The sequence below is a fragment of the Cibotium barometz genome, chromosome 42 (assembly GCF_041138505.1).
Source record: "Cibotium barometz isolate CiBa-2024 chromosome 42, ASM4113850v1, whole genome shotgun sequence".
Classification (NCBI taxonomy): Eukaryota; Viridiplantae; Streptophyta; class Polypodiopsida; order Cyatheales; family Cibotiaceae; genus Cibotium; species Cibotium barometz.
Genome location: NC_141087.1, coordinates 18,017,868 through 18,042,776, shown reverse-complemented (window position 1 = coordinate 18,042,776; position 24,909 = coordinate 18,017,868). Strand labels below are relative to the sequence as shown.

Sequence of the window (24,909 nt, the reverse complement as noted above, 5' to 3'; positions counted from 1 at the left end):
GGGCCTCTTGGCCCTCTTTAGGGTGGCCTAAAAGACCTACCCCATGCAAAGAAAAAGGAGACTGGGGGCTAGCCCATGGGCAGCCAGTAAGCCTGGCTGGGCAGCCTGCGCAGGCTGAGACAGCTCCAAAAGGTGGCTGGACAGCAGCGCAAATAGGCCAGCCCTTGGACAGTGTGAAAACGAATGTTTAAAATAGCAAATAATGCTTTTTGACTAGGTCGTGAGGCTCTTTGCAGCTGGCCAACCAGAGCAAACTAGGGGTATAAATATCCAGCCAAGAAACCTGGTAGACCACCCTCCAGAGGAGTCACTCTGGACAGAGCCATTGCCATCTGTAGAGCGAGACGCCCACGATCACGAGGATCGCGTCCACGACTCCCTTACCATCGGCAGATTCAAGCCATCATTGCCCGCCGCCGAAGGAGTTCACCACGACGATTCAGCGGTTCAGCTTTCAGCTCTTAGCTCTCTTAGGATGTTACTATTTTCATTCTTTCTTTCAGATTTGTTATGATGAGACATCATTCATTAGTTGTACCTTGTTTTGGTCTCATGGGCCATTTTGGCTTTTAGGAGACATTAATATATCTTTCTCTCTCTCTCTCTCTCTCTCTCTCTCTCTCTCTCTCTCTCTCTCTCGTTCGGCACATCTTCTTCAGTATTATGCATTATAATCGACATGAATGATTGCCGAATTCTGAGCATTGAAGTTACCGATTCTTCCACGAAGCTTCCAGATGTTACATATGTAGGGCCGGAGCCTAGTGAACCTGTCAATGGGGATCAGGGTCACCGCGAAACGCGTTTCACTTCCCCTGAAATGCGAAACGCGAAACGTTGGTGAAACGTTTCCTGCATGGAGTGAAACGTAGAACGTTTCAAAGCGGGCAGTTTTTTTTTCCCAAAGATATTTCGATGCCCAAATTTCAGAAATGGGCATTCGATGCCCAAATTTGGGGGTTTTGTCCAATTTGGGACAAAATCCCCTAATTGGTTGCCCAATTTGAGCAAATCTCAATTTGGATCCCCAAATTGGTTGCCCAATTCTTCCACCAATTCGAGGGTTTGGGCAAAACCCCTAAATTTAGGTTTGGGCAAAACCCCCAAATTGGTTGCCCAATTCTTCCACTAATTTGAGGGTTATGATTGATTGATTATTGAACTGTTGGTGTGCATACTTTCAGCTCTTTTGGCACCATGCCCAACCTTCAGATTTTATGTATATAATCGTTTTGGTCCATCCTTTCACTGGCCACCTCCCGGTGGTGAAACGTTTCATTCCAAAATGAATCGTTTCAACAATGTTTCGTTTCAGCAGTGAAACATTTCGCGATGACCTTGATGGGGATCCACCAGAAATGGATGAGCTTGAGGAGATTTTGCAACCAGAACAGATTGTGTATCACAAGGAACGCAAGATTCCTGGAGGCAAACTTTTCAAGCGTTACGTCGAAAAGTTCAAGAGCTATCTTCCCATTGATGCTAAATGGGTAAATGAAGAGTTCTTTAGAGATTGCCTGCACTTGCTTCAAACGTATTTGGATGCTTTTCAATTGCAGACAACTGTTTGGAAGCCGGGGAGAATGCCACCATTTGGCCACCTAAATGGGCCACCCTTGCTTTCTCACACTGTGTGTGTATTGGACTGGCGTCCATGGCTGTTGGTTTATGCTTATGCATGGGATTGACGCCTATCATATGATACTATGGACACGATCTTCCATTGGGACTCGATTTGGTCATGCCCGGAATGTCATGTTTGGAATTATATGTTCACCTGGGACTTGTTCCTGTGTGTACATGCTTGGAATGTCACATGCACTTTGCGCTGTAGTGCACGGTGACAAGATGGCTTATCATTAGTGTATCTTGTATATTAGTAGGAACCCTTTTAGGATATGATTTTGTCGTATGCCGTGGCCCCATTGTAAGCCCCAGTCCGGGACATGTTAGGCACGAGCTACGTAGGTCTTTCCTCAACCATAGAAGGTAGGTCAGTCAGTCTAGTCCCTTAACCCACTTGAAGAGAATCATTCATGCATGTAGCAGTCCCTAGAATCCATAGGGTTTGCATGTAGATCATGATCTGCATTGCATAGCATTCATTTCATATGCATGTGACCCTTTGCTTAGCCTCTCTACCCTTTGCATAAGCATATGACCCAGTCGGCAGCCTAATGGTTTAGTCAGCAGCCTTAAAGCATTATAAGCCGATTTATCAATTTGTGTAGTATTAGGAGCCAGCCGACTTGCTCTTGAGCAACCAAACCAGCCCTCTCATGCATATATATACCTTGCGCTTGTTCATTCATGCATCTATCAATCGCTCAATTGAAGATCATCACCAAGGTTGAAGTGCATCTGCCTCTTTACTCCTCTCTTGCAGAAAACGCAACTTCTTCCATCACTCCTCTTGCAGAAAACGCAGCACTCTCAGCTTACATATATAGCCATCATTCGCATGCATATTCAGCCATAGAACTGTGACATGTGAAGGTCTTCGACCGTAGTAATCACAACCTTAGTCTAACTAAACTGCACTTAATGATGTTTAAGAGATAGACAAATATGTGTCAATGCAATGCAGCTATATTAGATGATGAATGCGGTTACAATGAGATCTAAATAGATCTATGAAGCTGAATATGCTGCCTATATGCTGAATATACTGCTGTCCACTATCTTTCCCTTGTCTCCTGGGAAGGAAATGCTGAAGGGATGCTTTGGAACAGATGCGATGTTGACCTGATGATGAAACGCAGATGCCCTCCAACACGGGGAGGTGGATGCTCTATGCGTTTGCAGATCTGATGGACTGAACTGAATGCTGCTCGACTGGGATGCGTTGAGATGAGAGACTGAAAACGCTGATGACAGATGATGTCCTGGACTGAATGCTGAGGTCTCTATATATATGGGTGAGGGCTGCTGGTCGGCCAGCCTGGCTGCAGTCGGCCAGATGCAAAAAGCCCACGACTGAATATATAATGCCAAAAACTGGTCGGCTGATGTATCCATGCTGTCGGCTGATGTAAACATGCTGTCGGCTGCCTCCACCATGTCCCAATACTTGCCTAGATGACTAATGTGATGCTACAATGCTGAATCCAACTCATACCATGTGGTACATGCTGAAAACATTCATTTAAATGCCTGAATAATGCCTGATAAATCCTGATTATGTTTATGATGCCATAAAATGATGCCATGTCACTGTACACCTGAATGGTGTGCACGTGACATTTCCCGCTGCTAAACTGTTGCTGGGTGGTATACCTGCTCTCCAATAGCCTCTGTATAGCATGAAGGTTCCACATGCTTTACCATAGATGTCATGTATGCATAGTGCATAGCAAAATCTCGATATGTCAATCTTTCAACTGGATATCTGACTCTCTGGGATCTCCGCAATGCATGCGGGTCACTCTGTACACCTGTAACTCTAGCATGTGGTGGCACATATCTGTCCTGCCTAGCACCAGGTGTGCGTAAAACAGGTATGCCGAGCTCCTCATCCAAACTCTCAGAACTAGATGACTCATAACCTATGATTCCAATTCCTTCAACTTTCTTCTTGCCTTTATCCATAGCACTACTCCCAGTGCTTACACTTTCATGCCTCAAACGTCCTGACTCGCATCGCCAATTTTTGGTTTTTTGGCTTAGGAGGGTGATTAGTTCTAATCACTTTTAGGGGATGCTTGGACCTTTTTTGTAGCCTTGGAATATTTATATATATATATATATCTTTGAATTTACGACTCGACGTGCTCCACTCCATTCTCCGCCGCTAGGTGACCGCTCTAAGTTGCGTCACCTCCTACCACCATCGCCACCAGGCTCTTAGCGAGCGCCAGCCAGCTCCATAGCAACCAGCTAGGCCCCGCCTACTGCCCTCCCGGCCACTTGGCTACCAACTAGCTAGGCCCCGTATGCTTCCCTCTGGCCCTGACGCTTGGCTGCCAAGTTCCAACAAAGTTAGGCCCCACGACTCCCTGCCACGCCACGCCACGCCACGCCTCTCGAGTCCCACGGTGATCCTTCTCCTCCGAACCACTGCCCCCTTCTGTCTTTTGCTGCCGGGACTGAGGTCATCTGCTGTGCAAGAGTGAAATCCTTTGAGCCAAGACTCTTAGTTGCCATAGGAGAAGTTGACCAGCAGTAGTTCACATGCTAGAAGGTCTCCGATCAGTAGAGGATGTCTTCCACACAAATCGACCAGCACTTATGCTTTTCCAGATGCCCTGGCCAGCAGCATTTCAGGGCTGTAAACAAGCAGCAAAGGGATCTCCAGAAGAAGTCGACCAGCTTTCTCCTCACACTTGGATGAAATCTGTCGCGGTGGATGGTGGTAGAACACTCTAGATCTGGTCAACTAGCTCTCTCATGCACCAGAAAAGCATGCGCATGTCCAAATTCGAGTTCCTCCCCAGTAATAGAGCCTCCCCGCCAATAATAGTTCAGGAGTGTGCTTTTTAGGTCCAGAATGGGGCGCCTACATGCAGATGGCTCAAATCAGGTTCATTGCCCGCCTTTTGGCTGCCACTTGTATTAAAATAGTCATGCCCAGTGTGAATAACTTACAAGTTGTGTGGTCACTTATAAGTGAGTGTGGACCTGCATCCATAATTCCTAGTTTGTGAAATCATAAGGTTATAAATTGGGTTTTTAGGGACACTTACCACTTGCAAAACACATGTAGACCACCTGTCAGTTTGAAACAGGTGTGCACATACATGTGCATAGGGTGCCTAGGTGTTCTCGGCCCCATGGACAACACTGGTAGTAATCTTAGGCATTGTCTAGGCAAACAAGACAAGTCATCCAAATATAAAATCAAAGTCATGCACACACATGAGTGCAACTAGACCGGAAGAAACACCCATTTGCTTAGTTGTATCAGATAAAGTGTTCAGCGCTTCATGATCCTTTCGGAATCTTCCCAGAACATAAATACAGAAGATCACCAGGATAGCGAGTCTCGTGAAATCAGATCATGTCAGGCTTCGTGAGCCATACATTTACACCATGTCAGGCTCCACAAGCCATACATGTACTATCATGTCCGGCTCTACAAGCCTTACATGTATGTCATGTTAGGATCCATATGCCGCACATGAACAGTAGAAAACAGAAGTAATGAGGAATTTTGTGACATTCCTTCCGGCTTCTAAGCAGTTGAACGCAGCTGAAAAGCTCCTAGATATGCCTTTAGAAGTTCTGGATAATCCTGAAAATAATCCTCGTTCATCCATTTTGCATCCATGACCGAATAGTTTTTAAACTTCACAAGATATCTACGTACTAGCTTGGCACTTGCATGCTTACGCTCCTTATGAAAAACTATCTCGCAGGTTGCAATACCTCCTCAAGGTCATGGACCTGTGGTGGATCTTCCAAAATTGGTTCCATAGGAGGTGGTCCCACATAAGGCCTCAGCAAGCTGATACGAAATGCATTATGTATTTTCCAGTGATCAGACAATACCAATCTATAAGCCACCTCATTCATCTTCTGCAAGATGTTGAATGGACCATAATACCTGTTCGAAAGCTCAAGATACCGGCCTTCTTTACCCGGCCGCTTCCGAAGACGCGCTTTCTTGAAATTAACACCCAATCACCTTCCTTGAAAATAACCTCTCGCTTGTGCTTGTTAGCTGTCTTTTTGCGCTTAGTTTGAGATCTTTCTATGGCTGTCCGATCTGTGCAAATGCAGTGGACATACTCATCTACTGCCGCAAAGATTTCATCTTTTGCTCGTAAGATAGGTGGTAGCACCACCTTGCCATAAACTATCTCAAATGGAGCCTTGTTAGTTGAAGAATGCACAATATTATTGTATGCAAACTAAACCGAGGGCAAATACTTTTCCTAGTCTGTCTTTTGCTCAGATACATAACACTTAAATAAATCAAGTATGGCTGAATTTGCAATCTCACTCTGACCATCCATTTGGGGATGATAAGCTGATGAAAAGTTCAGCTTTGTGCCCATGTTATCAAACAATGCCCACCAAAATAAACTAGTGGGCCAAGGATCTCTATCCCCTACAATAGATTTGGGCATGCCATGATGTTTGAAAATCTGAGCCAAGAACCACTTTGCCATGTGCTCTGGCTTGGTTGTTTTCCTCACAGGAATAAAATGTGCCTGTTTGCTAAAGCGATCAATGATAGTCCTGTTAGCAGTCATCTCCTTTCTGTACATTACACACCAGGGCCATTGTTGTGGGCGTGCCCGCCCATTTAGGTGTTTCTCTTTTCCCTTTTTTTTTCCATTTTTTTATTGGTCGTGGGGCTCTTGTTTGCTGGCTGACTTGTACTGTCCTGGCCAACTGTTCTTTTGTTGGTCGACTGTATGACTGTAGTCGTGGACATGTCCAACAGCCTGTCGGCTGTCTTTTTGCCTGGCCAACTAGCATAGATGGGTGGTATAAATACCACCCATGATCCCCCACTCATCACTTGTACCGGATCTTGTGTATAGAGCAAAGTTTATACAGCTTCTCTCTCTCTCTCTCTCTCTCTCTCTCTCTCTCTCTCTTCTATGTTTTTCTCTCTCCTGCAGTTATCTCATATTTCCGTTGTGCATTTCGACGTGGTATCAGAGTCCCAGGTGGCTTGAAGCTTGGAGACAGTGGGAGCTTGAGGGTTTGCTGATTTGTAGTGTTGATTGGAGATTGCTTGGGCTGTTCGGGACTTGGAGATCGGGTAGAAGGCGGCCATCACCATTGGACGGCCACCTTGCATATTATTTGCAGGCTCTTCTTCATTTTTTTCCCACCCACCCTCCCTTCACAAGACCTTGTGAACCCTTGAGATGGCAGACTTGCTTGAGATGGCTGAGAAGCACATAAAGATCCCTACTCTCCCCACATTCCCGGTGGATCGACAGTTGGACGGGACCAACTACGGCACATGGAAGGTAATGATGGAGTCTGTCTTGGAGTCTTATGACTTGGCTGATTTCATTGTGGTTGGTATTCCACGGCCGAAGTTGGAGGACGGGGAGCTTTTACCCTCGCTTAGGCACAGTTGTGGGATCGTGTCGATGCCCGTTGTGCGTTCTTTCATCTTCCTTAATTGCACACCACAGGTGATTAATCATATCAAACATATGACGTTGGCCAAAGGGATTTGGCAGCATTTGGCTTCTCTGTATAATAGGGTATCACCCATGAAGCTGATCTCCTTGGAAGTGCAGATGTGGGTGATGAATCTTGCAAAGTCTTTGACGATGCGGGTGCACATCAACAAGTTGCAGGCTCTTCAACAGGAGGTTCTTCAGGCTGGGAAGGAGATATCTTCAGAGGACATGGCCATCACTTTGTTGCTTGATCTGCCCTCTCAGTACTCAGCTTTCTACTACTCTTTGATCACTAGTGGCAGGCTCAGCACCATCACATGGGAGGAGCTTGTGCCTATGGTCTTGGACGAGGAAGAGTGTTTTACGAACCCTCCATAGGGCGGAGGTTCTCAGGCCTTGATTGGCCAGCGGTCGAAAGGCCGTAACAACAACAACAACAACAAGGCGAAGGGAAGTCTTCATCAGAGAAGTCTTCTGAGAAGAAGCTCGATTCAGAGCGTGATAATTTGAAGGCTGAGCGGACCTTTAACAATTGTGGCGAGAAAGGCCACTATTGGAGAAAATGTCCTAAGTGGAGTATCGAGAAGAGTGCTGATTCTTTAGCTTCAGCCGTGCCAAGACTCCAGCTTTTGTGCACTTGGAGATTTTGGACACAAATGCTTCATCTTCTTCGAGCAAGGAGGCAGTTGGTTTCACTGCCAAGGATACTCGGGAGTGGATTCTCGATAGTGGTGCTTCCAGGCACATGACTCCTCCTCGAGAGTTATTATAGGATCTTAAACGGCAGTCAGGTCGCATTTTCATTGGCGACAATTCCACTGTACTGATTCATAGTGAGGGCAAGATGGAGATAATTCCCGATGGCAAAGGAGGGAAGCATTCCTCTCGTGTTCTTTACGTCCCAGCACTTGGTTTTCATCTATTGTCAGTGCATGAGGTTTGCAAGACTGGCTTTTGGGTGGAGTTTGAGGAGCATTCTATTGCTCTACGGGACAAAGAAACAGGCCAGGTTGTATGGGAAGGTGGAGTGGAGAATGGTATCTACAAACTCTTAGCACTTTCTTCTCTGACAGGCACTCAGATTGGTGACTTGTGGCACTTCCGTTTTGGCCACTTGAATGTGGATGCGTTGCGGCGGGCTTTCCGAGACTAGATGCTGGATGGCTTGCCTGATGTTGGTGCTGGCAACAGGCAAGGACGCTGTAGTTCTTGCAGTCGTGGTAAGCAGTGCATGGAATCTTTTCTAAAGAAGGCTACCAGGCGGGCTTCGAAACCTTTGGAGTTGCTACACACTGATTTGTGTGGACCTATGCAAACTCCATCCTTTTGTACTTAATGCTGCTTGTTGATGATTGTAGCAGATTTACATGGGTTTATTTCCTTTCCCAGAAGGACCAAGCTTTTGCTCGGTTGTTCAAGGAGTGGCATGTTATGGTGGAGAAGGACTCATGTTATGGTGGAGGACTTTGGATCGCAGATAAAGACTCTTCGGGTTGACAAAGGAGGAGAGTTCTCTTCTAATGCGTTTGTGCGGTTTTGTGCAGAACATGGCATCAAGCGGGAGTTGGCCAATACAGGTTCGCCTTCAGAGAATGGAGTGGTTGAGCGAAAGAACCAGACTGTGGTGGATATGGTGAGGACAATGCTGGAGCATGGTGATCTTCCTCGTCCACTTTGGGGAGAGGCTGTGGCACGGCGGTCCATATCCTCAATCGATCTCCGACGACTTCAGTACCAAAGATGACTCCATTTGAGGCTTATTTTGGCAGGAAACCAGATGTCTCCCATTTCTGTGTGTTTGGGAGTGATGCCTATGCTCACATTCCAAAGAAGCAGAGAGGCCCAGAGGGGGAAGCTTGACTCGAAGTCCCAAAAGCTTGTATATGTGGGATATAACTCTCTTTCCAAAGGCTACAGGTTGTATAACCCGGAGCAGAATGAGGTTGTCGGCAGAGATGTTGTCTTTGATGAGCATGTTCCAGCTTTCGCTATTGATGAGCCACCACTTCTTGGTGACCCAGATGAGTCTGAGGATGATTCCCAGTCTATTGTTCCAGCTAGAGAGCCTCAGTTAGTTGTAGAGGTTGAGCTAGAGGTTGGAGGTGAGCCCCGTAGAAGCAGGAGGCTCCACGTTCTGTTTGAGTACCAAAGTGGTTGTTAGACACCGGACCCGAACACGAAGCTTACAGTGAATGATCCTTGTGAGCAGGTTGATGCCTCTGTATATCGGAAGCTCGTTGGTTCATTGATTTGGTTGCTAAACACCAGATTGGACTTGAGCTTTCTTGTGGGACTGTTGAGCTCATTCATGCAGACGCCTTTGAAGTTTCATTGGGACGCAGGATTGCGGATCTTGCGGTATCTACAGGGTACAAAGGATCTTGGACTCTTCTATGACACTAGAGGGGGGACTACGGATGGAGTCAGGCTCCAAGGTTGGAGCGACTCAGATTGGGGAGGAGATCTAGACACGAGATCTACATCAGGCTACGGATTTACCCTTGGCTCAGGAGCTATTTCATGGAGTAGCAAGAGGTAGCCAACTATTGCCTTGCCATCTACAGAGGCAGAGTACTGGGCTGCTTGTGGTGCTGCTTGCGAGGTTATGTGGCTGCGGAGGTTGCTTGGCGAGATTGGGTTTCTATAGACCACGTTCATCCAGTGCGATAACCAGAGCTGTATAGCTATTGCTCGGAACCCGGTCTTCCATGCCCGGACCAAGCACATAGAGATACAATATCACTTTGTTCGTGAGAAGATTTTGGCTGGTGACATCTTGCTTGTTTATTGTTCGACGGAGGACAATGCGGCAGACCTCTTCACACGAAGTCTCTACCTCAGGCTATGCTCTGGAAGCACTCCAGCTCACTGCGGTTGGTTCCACATCCAGGAGCTGAGAGGGGGTGTTAGCAGTCATCTCCTATTTGTACATTACACACTAGGGCTATTGTTGTGGCCCATTTAGGTGTTTCTCATTTTTCCCATTTTTTCCTATTTTTTTTCCATTTTTTTACTGGTCGTGGGGCTCTTGTTTGCTGGCTGACTTGTACTGTCTTGGCCGATTGTTCTTTTGTTGGCCGACTGCATGATTGCAGTTGTGGACATGTCCAGCAGCCTGTTGGCTGTCTTTTTGCCTGGCCGACTAGCATAGATGTGTGGTATAAATACCACCCATGATCCCCCACTCATCAGTTGTACCGGATCTCATGTGTAGAGCAGAGTTTATACAGCTTCTCTGTCTCTCTCTTCTGCGTTCTGCTCTCTACTGCATTTGTCTCATATTTCTGCTGTGCATTCTGACAAGTCCATATAGCATCATTACCCTGTACCGATATCGACAAATCCATGATGAAAACATGCATGGTGTGAGCGCCACTGAGCTCCCAGCCGACCAGCTGCTCTCTTGCAACCCCCCTCCCTTCGTGCGATTCTTACCCCCCCCCCCCATCCTCCTATCCTCCATGTTAGTTTTCAACTTGCCTTCCTTTTTCCCCTCCCGCGCAGGTTGAGCTATCAGTTTCTTCGGGGTTTTACGCTCCTTTCGGCAAGTTTCGGCCTATTTTGGTCTTCACTCTCAGGAGGACTCCATGGCAGCCGCTCCCTCGTCCCCGATCGAGGCCGTTGTTGCTTGCATTTCCTTTTCCGAAGTGGATCTTCAGATTCTCACCATGATTGTTGCTACATCAGAGGCCTCCACCCCCCACCCTGGTTTGCAAAATTGTTGGTAGCCGCCCTGCGCGCAGACAGCTCAGGGATCTTTTACAGGCAAGCCTGCAAAGATATCAATTATTCACCTTCTGGGGCTTGGTGGAGTTTGACTCGCCAATGGCGTCAGACCGAGTCATGCAGCTGAGCCCCCTTGCATTGCGTACGGCGCAGGCCTTCTTTGGGTGATGGCAACACGACTTTGATCTTGCATTTGACCCTCTGGCTAGTGTGTCGGGCTTCCCAGCGACAGTTTGTTTCCTAGGCCTTAGGAAGGAATACCTTCCTCTTCTCTCGGTGATTGGTGGTGCCATCGGGAGAGTGGGGTCCCCCCCCCTACTACCTCGGCCTTCGCACGGGCAGCTAGGATTCCATCCCTCCGCATCTGTGTTGCCTCGCCCAAGTCTGTGCCGCATTGTATATCTATTCCTAGCCTCCGGGGCGACCCCATCCAGCAGCACGTGGAGTATTCAGGCCTTCCAAATCGATGCTTCATTTGCAAGCAGATGGGTCATTTAGCTAGAGCTTGCCCTCGGCGGCAATCCAGGAGACCGCCTCTAGTGGTTCCTCCCCCTGTTCCTCGTTCAAATTCTCACCATGGGGCAGAGAGAGGCAAGTTCTCAGGTAGCAGAGCATTAGGCCCCGACTACAGACAACCCAGCTACTGGCGAGTGGCGGACGGTTGGCCCGCGCCTGGGCCACTAGATGACCAGCAGAGTTGAGTGCCGCCGCCGTGTGCGCCTGGCTGGCAGTGCTCAAGAGGATTCAGTTCTGTCAGAGAATTGTTTTGAGCATTTATCTAAGCACCTTCCCGTTGGTGACTCGCCCCCTCCATTCACGGAGCGGGCCCCTCCGGCCCCACCGGTTTGGCAGTCGATTCCTCGTCGAGATCCCCTCCCTAGCCCTCAGTGTCCTGTGAGGCTGGCTGACCTCGTTGAGCCCCCGGCGGGCCCCTCTCAACAGCCTACCTCTCCGATGGATCTCTCACAGCAGCACCCCTCTCTGGCCTCTCCGCCCCTCCGCCCTCCCCCGCCGCCGCCCTCCCTCCCCCCCCCCTTCCTCCATCCTCGACACCGACTCTACCCGGCAGCAGTTCACTCTACCCCGTCGTCCTCATCTGAGTTCCCCCCCCCCAAACCTCCTCTCCAGAGCACTCCCTTTGCCCCCCAGCAGCTCCCAACCTGGAGTAGAGGCAGGTGGCGAGTTCTGCCCGCCGCTTGATTCACCGCTTTTCTAAGCCGGTTGAGATGACCATTGCCGCCTCCCCGGTGAGGCTCTCCCGCCAGAGTCCCCAGGATCTTGGGGCAGCTTGTGGATTATAGTTTCTTCCGGTGTCTGTCACGTGCACGCCCGTGCCATGGCTAATCCCTAGCATGAACATGAGTAATCCCTGATTAAGTATTAGTTAAGACATCAGAAACATTACCATCAGTATCATAAGGATATCATAAGGATCAACATCATCATCAATGCAGCAGCATGTGTCTACTGGTAGAAGTCATCTCCTGACTTTACCTAGACACCAGGGCCTCTATTGTGGGTGTGCCTGCCCTTTGTAGGTGTTTTCTCATTTTTCCTCACTCCCCGCATTTTTTCCCATTTTTCTGTGGCTTGGGTGGCAGCCCTGAGGTGCGAGGATGTCCTAGTTCTTGGCCGACTTCATCTATGTCTATTGGTGCTGGCCGATTGTGTATTACAGGTCGTGGACACCTTGATGATGCTGGCCGACTGTTCATACCTGGTCGACTGGGTATATATATGCTGGTCGTGGAGATATAGGCCTGTCGGCTGTCCTAGAGCAGGCCGACTGCAGTGCAGGGGCCATATAAAATGGCCCCACAGCCCTTGCCACTTATTGTCTTGTATTGTGTTGTATTCCGGGATCTTCTTGTGTATATAGAGCAGAGTTACACGCCTCTATCTCTCTCCTTCTCTTGTGCTGTTTTTCTACACTGTTCTTGCTCAAGTGTTTCCAGATTTGGTCATCATCTCTGCTGCATATTCTGACATCTACATCATCAGGCAACATCATCAGCTACATCCTCAGCATCAGCATCATAACTACCATCATTAGTATGGTCATCATGGACCATAGGGTTGGGAATCCTGTCAGCAGCCTACAGGGGGCTTCAGCCTGCTGTCGGCAGCCTACAGGGGACTCACTGGCCTGTCAGCAGCAGCAAGGTGTGGCCAGCAGTGGTCAGGGCATCAGCCATAGCAAAAGCACAGCATTAAAGTCCATATTTTTATGATTATTTGTCCTGACAAGCAGGCCGACTGGCTGACTACTGGCCGATTGGACCCTCATCAAAGTTTATAAGCAATAGATCATATTCAGCATTAAAGCAGGTGATAGTTCAGTTCATAATTCATCATTCAGTCTTAGCATAGTAGAGAATATGTAGAAGGGGCCCAGGTCAACCCCTATGGGGCTGACCATAGGGCTACATCATGTACAAGCAGTAAGCAACCTTTTTTTACCATAGTAATACAAGAAAACCTGATCACTAATCTCTCTCTTCTTCTCTCTCCTCTCTGTCTTAATCATATGATAATTAGCATCAATGTTCTTAAGTATGCTTAGGGCTGTGGATCAGTACAGCAAGGCTTCCGCGTATGCAATAGTCTGTTGGCGGAAGGGACAGATATTGAGGAGATAGTAGCCTCCATTCGGGTATGTGTAGTTTTTCACCACTCCAAACCCTCTACGCCAGATAATGGCGCGATGATCTTCTCTTTCCCCTTGAGTGCAGCCCCGGGGACGGAGTGGGATTGAGAGTTGGTGGCAGCCGCTAGCCAGGGACAGGCAATTGAGCTCTCCCATCATCTCCACGATCTTCGCATCACCGACATTCTCACCCATTTTTGGCCTTTGGCTAGGATGGAGCTTGGAGGCTTAGGCCATCGAGACCAGGATGGGGAGATGGTGGCCTCTAGCCTAGAGGTGTTGCTTTTTGTATTCATTGCATACTTCTGCCGCAGTACCTCTTCCCCCTTCTTACAGATACCTCCATTGTCATCGATGGAGTGCGGAGTATGCATATGCTCGCGCTCGGATAGAGTGGCGTCACATGGAGGACAGGATCAGTGCCCACCTGGCGCGCCTTCGTCCCCGGACGGACTGTGACTATTCCCTATCTAAACCCTCGCCAAGACTCTTCGAGTGGAGGGCAGTTTCGCTAGTCGTGCATCACACAGAGATTGTTATGTAGATTATCTCATGGAACATTCAGGGTTTAGGGGGGCCTCAGTGCTTTTTAGAGACGAGGCATCCTCAGAGGCGAGCTTCAGGGAGCCCATAGTTGGGGGACCCATCGACATTTTATTCCTCTAGGAGCATCACCTTTTTGAGGGGCGCACCCGCCGATGTAGGAAGATTCTTTCAGGCAGGAGTCACACTTTCTGGTCTCCATCCTTCGGCCCCTCAGGGACACAGGGAGGTGTGTGTGTTTCTGTCAGTGAACAACTTTTGCCGGCAGTGAGATAGGCTCAGGAGTCATAGTCCCGGGGCGTGCATAGTGGATTACCATATTGATTGGAGAGGATAGCGTTGGCTTCCTCAATGTTTATGCTCCGAACGCCGTTGCAGGTAGAGCCCTCCTTTGGAGCACAGTCCAACAGGCCCTCCCCCAGGCTGACTTTCGGTGCTTGGGCAATGACTTCAACATGATAGAGGCAACAGAGGACAAACTTGGAGGTGGCACGGCCACATTCTCAAGAGCATATTCGGCCTGAGGAGATGATTCTAGTACTCAGGGGAAAGGACCCTTGGCATCTTCCAGAGTTCGGGTGTAGCCCTAGGAGCCTTAGCTTCTCGAGATCGGATAGGAGGAGCATTGGCCCCAACCTTTCTAGACTAGACAGGTTTTATGTTGATGAGTGGGCTTGCAGCCGTGGGGGCATGATCGGTACCTTGGCAGGCACTACTTTTTCTGATCACGCCCCGGTTATTCTGTCCTTAGAGGACCCCTGGAGGCATGACAGGCATGCGAGCTCTAGGATTCCAGACAGCCTCATTCAGGACCCCGAGATATGCAGCAGGATAGAGCAGCTATGGGCGGGCTTGGACTTTATCTCAGGCTCTGTTGCGTGCACATTGGAGGTGAGCCTAGGGGAGATCAGCAGTTTCTTATAGGAGCCAGCCCAGAGCCGATTTGAGGGATTCCGGGAGGAGGAGAGGAGTCTGAGGAGCCTAGCCTCTTTACAACGGCTTCAGGAGAGATCCCTCGATAGCCAGTGGATCAAGAGTCAGCTTGCTGCCGCCCGCACGGAGATTAGATCCATCGAGGAGAGGAGGGTGGAGTACAGGTATCATGCCAGGGCTTCATTCTGGACTTAGGCCGGTGATAGAGTCACAGATAGCCGGCCCCCACAGGTGGAGAGATGGCATTCGCAGGTTGCATGGCCAGGATGGAGCTATTGTTTCAGATCCACCCATGTGTGAGCCATCACCACGGATTTTTTTCGATCTCCTCATAGGTGCCCCATTATCTCCATAGGTGGTGGACGCGCGGGAGAGGGTCTGGCGGCACACGAGGGAGGTGGTTCCCCCTTCTCTTCGGTCCTCCTCATTGACACTGTATGTGGACTGCCTTTGTCTCATGTGAAGTAAATGGTCTTTGTGCCACCTGATCTCTAGTAGGTAGAGCCCCAAGGATTTCTGATTTGGATAGTCTAGAACTCTCGTGAGAGGCCCAAACCCCTCCCGGAAAAGACACTGGAATCTCCCTTTGATCTCATAATACACTGGGCATCTGCATACGTAGTGCACCTCCATTTCCACCTCCAATGTGCATAGCAAGCAGATCCTGTCCACCTTGGGGATATCTGTTGCTCTGCTTGTCTCCACCCTGAGCTGGTGAGAGGAAACTCTGATCTCACCAATAGCAATCGTCATGGCATGTGACATGTGCCTGAGCATGCAACGAGGGTCCCAAATGAAACCACCAGGCCTGAACTGTAGGCAGCTGTCATGATAGAACTACATCTTAGTGCCAAGCTGTTGTGGTGCTACCCATGTGATGAGAGAAAAAGAGAAAGAAAGTTATATTAAACGTCTTCAAAAGACCCAATGCCAAAAGTGATACAATAGTGTCCATGTAATCTAATCATGGTACAAAAGAAAATAAAGACGAGAGCTATGTGTGTGTGTGTGTGAGAGAGAGAGAGAGAGAGAGAGAGAGAGAGAGAGAGAGAGAAACAAAGAAAGAAAGATATATTAACGTCTACGAGAGGCCAAAGTCGGCCTATGAGACAAAAAATAATACAACTGTGTTCTTCCGGTCATCGGAGAGAGAGAGAGATTTTTGAAGGGAGTGCGTTCACAACTTCTTTGTGGCTTGGAGTTCAGGTAGTTCATGACGGACATGATGTCTTCTTCCTTTTGGAGTTTTCTGGGCCGTATGAGTTTACGCAAGGGTAAGCAAAAGCTAAGACTTCATGAAGGTAATGTAGGTAGTGAAGAAAGTTCTAACTATCGAGATAGGCTATTGTTTATGTGGCTTATATTTTTTAAGATTGTGGTTTTGTGTTCTGTTTTTGGGTAAAACTGAGTTGGTCTTGTACTTCCAAACGAGTAACTTTTTTCACGAAGTTTTTTTTAGTTCTATGTATGCCTATATGCATGCTCCTCCATGTGTTTTTTGGGCACACTGAAATTATTTTTCAATGGGTTCTTACTCCTGATGAAAAGAAGTAGGTGCTTGTCTCCATCTTTGAAAAAGTACTAGACTCAGGTGCACATATCTTCAGACATATACCTGGATTTTGCTGTTGGCCACAGATGACATGAGTGGGAAGGTTACAGAACATCGTCTATGCTATGCGTAAGATAATAGCTTCTTTGGTTTTCCATGTTGCATTCCCTATTGCAGGACTATTGCTAGACTGCTGTCAAATGAACTTGAGGAGGACCTGTCTCTACATTCTTTGTTCACGTGCTTTTTTATTTTTTAAGTACATTTAACTGCTCTTACGAGCAGATATATAATGAATTGTATAAAAGTTATTCATTCAGACTTTTGATGTAGCTGCTGATGAGGTCGAAACAATTTAATAGAAGAATTTAGTCGACTCGCAAGGCTAATGGAGAACTTCTTCACTATTATTGAGAGTGGAATATGGGGTGCTATCGTGAAGAGGTTGTTGTTGGGGTGTTTTGTTGTGGGCGAGTTTTATATGTGCTTGCAGTTCTTGAGGAGACAGTGGCGGAGACATCAGTGGAGACAGCAGGGCCAATACTGTCAAAACCCACGATCTCTCCGAGAGGGAAACCTGCAAAACAGCCATGAAAAGCAAGACAAAGAAACAAACCCTAACCCTAGAAGGCAAAGCAGAAGAAACATATTTGGGTGCAGGCATACTCGCAACCCAACCATGACAGCTGTGAACGAGGCTCACAATCTTGGCCGTCCCCACCGAGCCACGAGCTAGAGCGTCATGCTCTTGTGAGTGCCCTGCCGCCGTCCTCTTCCGGTGTCCTCTACCACCCAGGGTTGTCCCCCAAGGATGACGGTCTCCTGCGCCAAGCTTGTTCATAAAGTCTTGATGCCAACTAAATAGCCGCCACTAAATAGGCCAAGGGGAGATAGCTCCACCAAACTATCGAAAGACTCCTAATCGTCCGTTTATTCAAACAGACATGTCCTATGATTGCTCCCCAAACATCAAACAATACTCATATACTAGAAATTCTTACGAATCAATTTGGAATTTAAGGTACGATCTCTTGATTGACAAGACCATTCTTTTGTGGACAATACGAAAATATAGAGTTTTACCATTGTAAACATTCAATTGTAGTCAAACTTGATATTGTATAGCTTTAAGGTTTGAGCAATCCGCCGAATCATGATGGTATTTTAATTGCCTATGCATAACTGCATAATTCTCATTGATCACCATTAAAAAGTTTTTCCCCAAGAACATTGATCCATGTGTTTGGTATGGAGTACCAATGTGTGTATATAGGTTTAGTGTCATGATCAAAATTTTTCTGAGATATAATCTAAGAAAACGATTCCAATTGGCCACTATTATTAATTATAGTCTTAGGAGAACTCTTTTATCTTGAGATATTGGCACTTTGTACCAATCTTGATTAACGAGTAGGTCTAGGTCAATTAGTTCCCTCACATAAATGACACTTCATCCAAGATTGTGTAGTTGGAGACTTATATGACTCTAATAGTCCTTGATTCCAATCCATTTCATATTTCTTAAGGATGAGTATCCAATAGTATGCATCAATGATTTCACAATAAAGAGAAAACTATGCCGTAAGGGTTACAATGAAGTTCCATTCTTAGCAGCAATCCACATAAGAGAACACCCTTCTACCCTTGTTCTTTTGTCCATCATGACTGTAAGCAGCACTTGTCCATAGTGCACCTTGATAGAACAAGAACACTCTCTGCAATGGGAAATGATCTCAAATGCAAAAATGCCTCGTCCATGTAACTTACGATGTTGGCCCATCTTGACAACGAGAACATCACTAGGTTTTGAGCTACGCACTTGGGATAGCGAGTCATCTCTAGTAAAAACTTCTTTGAATTGGGTGTCCACCCAATGGGCCCGCTTGGGGTACCCCTAACAAGAAAGTCGTCAAAGCAGTGTGTATGCCACAGAGAGACCTTGCAACCCAAGAAGATTCCAACTTATGCATCACTGCTACCATTGTTGGGTTAGGCTTAACTCTAATTTGTAGGAAATGGGGGAAAAAAATAGGGGAGAGAGAGAGAGAAAGAAAGAAAGCTGTATTAACGTCTACTAGAGGCAGAACTCGACCTATGAGACAAATCAATGTACAATTGTCAATGTCTTCTGGGGATGTCCAAGGTACTGAGCTAGTGGGGGGGGAGAGAGAGAGAGAGAGAGAGAGAGAGAGAGAGAGCAACACGATGCTGAATGTATTATAATGATAAGGTTGTGTGTTTACAACCAGAAGTACAAGGCATTAATAAAATGTTGTCCATATGGTGTCCTTTCACACCGGGTGGTTAGGGGGAAAAAACTCTTCAATATAGAAGGTAAAAAGTGCCCCTTATAAGCCCATGTTCACACCTAGCACCACCACTATGAGTTTTCCTACAAATCCCCCTATAGTGATAGTGTGAATATGTATAGGGTAGCAGATCACTCTCGAAATGGGAGTAAGCTCAAAGCTTTGCAGAAAGCTTCAAACTTCTCTCTAGGTATAGGGTGTTAACCCAAATGCAAAAGAAGAAGCAAAAAAGATGCAAGCATTGCTTCAACAATTCAAGAGTAATATCAAGAGGTCACAAGAAAGGATGATGGCACATTGATGCTTACTGCCCGTATGCTTTAAAAGCATCACACATATACTCCTCCCTTTGATCTTGATGGAGGGTTTGCACTTTGACTTGTCTCATTTTCAGCCCTTGCAACACCAGTGCTGAAAGCACATTAAAACCTCCGATTTTGCTTTCAAGAGTAGACCCAAACAAATTTGGAGTAATCATCTATGAGTGTTACAAAGCATGCATCACTACGTATGAGCTGTAATTTACGATAAGCTCTCACCGAACTATCCTTTGGGAAAGCATTACAATGCATTTTGCCAAGAATGCATCCTTCACATATATGTCTGGGAGGTAGCTCAACACGTGGCATCCTTGTACCATTTTATGCCTTTGCAAAAGCATCAGACTACCATAATTTACATGCCCAAACCTGGCATGCCATAACTCTGCTTCTTGCATGGCAGGAGTAGGAGTAGTAACCACACAGGCATCATGTGTTCTCTTTTCAAATCTATCCAAATGATAGAGGCCATGGTGTAGTGCCCCAGAAGTGACTATCGCATAGTCCTTCTCACGGTCTTTCAGTGTGCATTTGTCATCCCCCTCAAAATTGACAACAAACCCTCGTTTAGCAAAAGAGGACACTGACAATAGATTCTTCTTAGTCCTGGCACATAAGTACATCTGGCAAGCATAAATTTGTACCATTAGCCTGCACCACCCCCAACCCATTCCCCCCTCCCCCCTCCCTCCCCTCCTCCTCCTCCTCCCTACCCTCTCTCCCATCTTCCTGGTCAGGTGCTTGTAGCTTTCGGGGTTTTTATCTATGGCAAGTTTCGGCAACTTTTGGTCTTGAACCTCGAGGAGGACTCCATTCTAGCCGCTCATCCCAGACTGAGGCCGTCATCCCTTGCCTCTCCTTTTCAGAAAAGGATCTTTAGCTCCTCGCTTCGATAGTCACTTCTTTGGATGTCTCCACTTTGGTATACAAGATTGTGGGTAGCCACCCGGTGCGTGGACAGTTCAAGGATTTGTTACAGGCAAGCCTTCTTGGTGCACCTAGAAAGATCACTGACATTTATCTCTTGGGGTGTGGCTACTAGCAGCTCGAGTGCGATTCGCCTGTAGCTTTGGAGAGAGTCATGCAATTGAGTCCCGTTGCACTGCGTATGGCCCAGGCCTTCTTTGCAAGGTGGCAGCATAACTTGGACTCGGCGTCCGACCCTTTGGTTGGCGTGTGAGGCTTTCCTGTGACAGTTTACTTTCCAGGTCTTAGGAAGGAATACCTTCCTCTCCTCTTGGTGATAGGTGGTGCTATCGGGAGAGTGATGGAATCCCTCCCCTGCTTTGGTTCTTCCACGGACGGTTGGCACTCCATCCCTTCGTATCTGCATTGCCTCTCAAGAGTCAATGCCTCACACCATCTTGCTCCCTAGTCTGCGGGCAGGAGACCCTGTTTTGCAGAGAGTTGTGTACTCTGGTCTCCTAGGCCAATGTTTCATATGCTAACAAATGGAACACCTTCCTAGAGCTTGTCCTCGTTGGCAGTCCAGGAGGCCGTCTCTAGTTGTCCCCCCCCTTGGGGGGGCCCCAACTCAAACCCTCCTGAGGGGGGTGGGCGGGACACATGCCCCCCAGGTACCAAAGCACCAAGACCCCGGCGCAGGAGAGTGGCAGACTGCTGGCCCGAGGTGGAACTGCCGGCCAACTTCCAGAGCAAAGCGGTGCTGACAGGTGTGCCACGTTGGCTGGACCCAGGAGGATATAGTCGTGTCAGAGAACCGTTACGAGCATTTTACTCGGCAGCCCCCTGATGGTGATGGGCCCCACTCAATACGTTCAAGGAACCCCCCCCCCCTTGGAGACCGTTACTTTGTTGAGATCCCCCTCCAGGCTTTTAGTTTCGCGAGAGGCTCACTGACCCTCCAGAGCTTGTGGCAGGCCCGTCCTCGTAGCCCCCCACCATCCCCTCCCTTGCCGTCTGCTCCGACTCTCCCCCCTGCAGCTCCCTTCAGCTCCTTTGTGACCACTAAACCTTTCGGCAGTTTGTTTTTTAGGCTTTCAACCTCCGAGGCAAGGGAGGGATTAATTTCCCCTTCTTCTTTCATCTGTGCTTTGCATACATGTAGCTTCTCCTCGAGGTCTTCAACTTGTGCTTTCCAAATTCCCACTTCAGTCGCATGGGCTTCCTTGAGCTCTTTAATTTCCCTATCCTATGTATCTTCTTGGCATATCAAGATGTCCTTGATAACTTTTAGCCCGTCTTTTGCCCATCCACCTAGGGGGTTCTTCTTTGGCTTCTTTGAGCTAGTGAGCATGTGTTTCTCCATCTTGTCAATGATTGCATCAGTTCTGAATGCAAGGCCTCCCATTTCCGGGATCTCTTCATCTTGGTGCAAGCTATCACCACTTCTCAGGCACACGTCTGGAATGATGTCATGATTGAATACATGTGGAAGGGCTCCATGGAAGGGTTGGTATCCTGGTGTGAGTTCCTGGCATGATTTATGAACTCATGGAAGGGTGGTAACCTTGGTGAGTGACTCTGGACTCATGGAAGGGTGGTTACCTTGGTGAGTACTTTTTGGTCGTGTATGGACGGCGCCTCTGAACGGGCTAGTTGGATGTACAAGATGTAAGTTGGGAGATTTCATCCACTATGTTTGTGCACCAGCATATGTATGTGAGTTGCACATGCATGGATGACTTGTTTTTGATGCCTGGACATTGCTTGGTATTTTGCCTGTGAATGTCCACGGGCAACGGGGATGCCTGGACGACCCGTGGATACGAGTGTGCACACCTGTTTGGGACTCATATGGTTTCCTTATGTGTTTTGCAGGTGGTAAGTGTGCACACTTAACCCAATTTATTCATTATTTCATGTTACTAAGGTTTATAGGGTGCAGGGTTCACATTCACTTAAAGTGTGGGCGGACACACTTATAATTTTATAAGTGAGTTCACATCAGGCTGGACTATTTTTTTAATGAACCAAGGCCAATTATGAGAGATGGGCACCCGGGCACTCCCAAATAGCTCCACGAGTTGCTATTCTGGGTGTGGGAGGGCCAAAGTGGGCAAGCCCTAACTTGTAGAGCACTCATCTGAAAAACGTGGGCTGTTAGGAGCTGTTTGGACAGGAAAAATAGCAAGTTTACTCAGTTTGCATGAGCTACAGGTGGAGTACATGCCAAGAGCAAGAGTCCCAGGGTTGGCTGGCTGCTAAGTGGTGGGATGGAAGGAAGGAGCCTCGCCAAAAGAGGACGCCATAGCACTATGCAGAAAGCTGGAAATTGCTGATACCCCCTTCGTCGAGGCATGGAGGGTGGGCAAAGACACCACCAAGGAACACGCACTCATCCTCAAGTTTGTGGGGTTGGAGGTGAGGCAAGCATTCCTTACCAAAGGGCGGGCACTAAAAGGAGAAAAGACTTACCTTGAAGATGATCTCACACTAGCACAGGTGGCACACAGGAGGGAGTGCATGCCACGCATCTTGGATGCACGGAAGGCAGGGAAATGGGCAGTGTACAGAGATGGGAGGGTGATCATCACCGAGCGACGTGCCCAATGATGGTGCGAGACCTATGAGACCAAGCTAGAGATTGTGGTTTGGAACTGCAATGGTGCCTTGAGGACAGATGCAGGTCTATTCGAGGAGACATTTAGAGGGAGAGACTTGGTCTTATACACAGAGACTCATCAGTGCCAAGGGAGTCGGCTTCCAGAGGTGAGAGGATACAGATGGGAGTTTGTTCACCGCCCACACCCACGCATAGTAGGGGGTACCCGGGGGTTGGGAGGGGTGGCTTTACTATACAGGGAGGAGCTTCAACATGTGATACAGGTGGTCGGACGGGATGAGGCCGCACGGTTTTTGTGGGTGAGGATCCAGATAGAGAGGGCCCGAGACATCTACCTTGCAGTGTGCTACTTTGCACCCTCCAATTCTAAATATGCCACCTATGGAGAGTCCCCGTACTTGCCCCTTTATGGTGACATTATGAAGTTTTCTAGTCTAGGGGACATCCTCCTAGCTCGAGACTTCAATGCCCGCACCGCAGGTACACAGGTACCCTTCTTTGAGACAGATGAGCCCATGTACCAAGAGATTGACACGGTGAGTACGGATCTGGAGCGGACATCACAGGATATAGCAGCCTGCACAGAATATGGAGAGTATCTCTTAGCCCTCGGCGGGGCTCATAGACTAGCCATTTATAATGGCCTGGCTAGATGGCCTAGATCCAACTCCTTCACCTCCTACCCCTTCGGACATGGAGCTAGTGCAATGGACTATATAATGGGATCCCTCTCTCTGATCCCACTCATTCCGGAGTTTATCATCTCTCCTCGCCCCATTGGTGTTGCAGCTGACCATGCATACCTGGCCTTCTCCCTCACATGCCGATACACCATGCAACCACCTGCTTTGCCCCATCACCGTCCGAGATACCACTTCACTAGAGAGACCTCTTCCATCTACTCTGATCATGTCTACCGCATCCTCTACGACCTCGATCCCCACATCCCACTTGATGAGCTTACTACAGACCTCTCAGCCACCCTCCATACGTCCGCTGCAGCCGCCTTCCCACACTCTAGAGCCACCCCTACATCACCAGGAGTGACTGTCCCACAGAATAGTTGAAACTTGGTACGATGAGGAATGTCGTGATACCCGAGCCCGTCTACATCGGGAGATGGCACTAGGATCCACCACTCACCAGCAGGCACGAGTGATCTTTCGATGTCTCACACGGAGAAAGAAGAGAGCCTACCTAGCCAGGCTTGAGCAGGAGCTATACCAGCTATTTCTTGGAAGGGACTGTAAGGAGGCCTGGAGGATTTTCCAGGATCATCGCCTTCCAACTTCGATTACTTCACCAGCACCTGGCACACCTGTGCCACCTCTCTTTATACATGTCCCCGAGCAACCACCTCTCCCCCATCCACCCGAACCTCGTCTCCCACACTCTTCCTTCTTTTACCTCAGCATGGTGAGAGATGCTATTGACAGGATGCAGATTGGGAGAGCACAAGATCATGATGGACTCCTCACCGAGCATTTCTTCCATGCCAGGGACACGCTAGCCCGTTTACTGGTTCACATGTTTAACAGGGCTTCCCCGTCAGCTGGTCATCGAATACTATTGTACCTATCTTGAAAGCAGGTGACCCATGGACCCCAACAACTATAGGACTATCATGATTGGTCACACCTTGGCCAAGATTTATGGTTCGATTTTGGAGCATGAGCTTAGTAGATGGTCCGAGGAGCAGAGACTCAGAGCATCGGGGCAGGTAGGCTTCAGGAGAGGGCACTCCACACTAGATCATATCTTTACACTACGGGGGATCATTGAGGAGGGGAGAGCTCATGAGCAATGGATATATTGCTACTTTGTGGATTTCTGCAAAGCTTTTGATACTGTCCCACGGGCCAGACTGATGAAGAGACTGCAGGATATGGGAGTGCTAGCAGAGATGCTGTGGGGGATCATTACACTCTATGAGTCAGTCACAGGCAGAGTACGGGCTCCAGGAGGTGACTCAGAGATCATACACATCACTATCGGGGTGAAGCAGGGCTGCCCCTTGTCTCCTACTCTATTTGGTCTATACATTGACGAGATCTCGGATTACATAGACAGACAGGGAAGACTAGGAGCACATTTGGTAGAAGTCCTGATACCGATACTCCTGTATGCAGATGATATTGTTCTTATTTCTGATTCACCAGAGGGGCTGCAGAGGCATTTGGATGCATTACGAGCCTTTTGCGAGGACCGGGACCTTACTGTGAACCTTGGAAAGACCAAGGTCATGATCATTAACACCTCCTCATA

At 48.1% G+C, this 24,909-nt stretch overlaps 1 protein-coding gene across 1 annotated transcript in view; it reads left to right on the top strand.

The window, feature by feature from the left end:
• LOC147614235 (heme binding protein) overlaps window positions 1-24,909 on the top strand; it is an 88,023-nt gene that overhangs the window by 4,203 nt on the left and 58,911 nt on the right. The window contains exon 2 of the mRNA XM_086780783.1: window positions 16,144-16,211. Within this exon, the coding sequence (XP_086636909.1) occupies window positions 16,144-16,211 (68 nt within the window). The remainder of the gene's footprint in view (window positions 1-16,143; window positions 16,212-24,909) is intronic.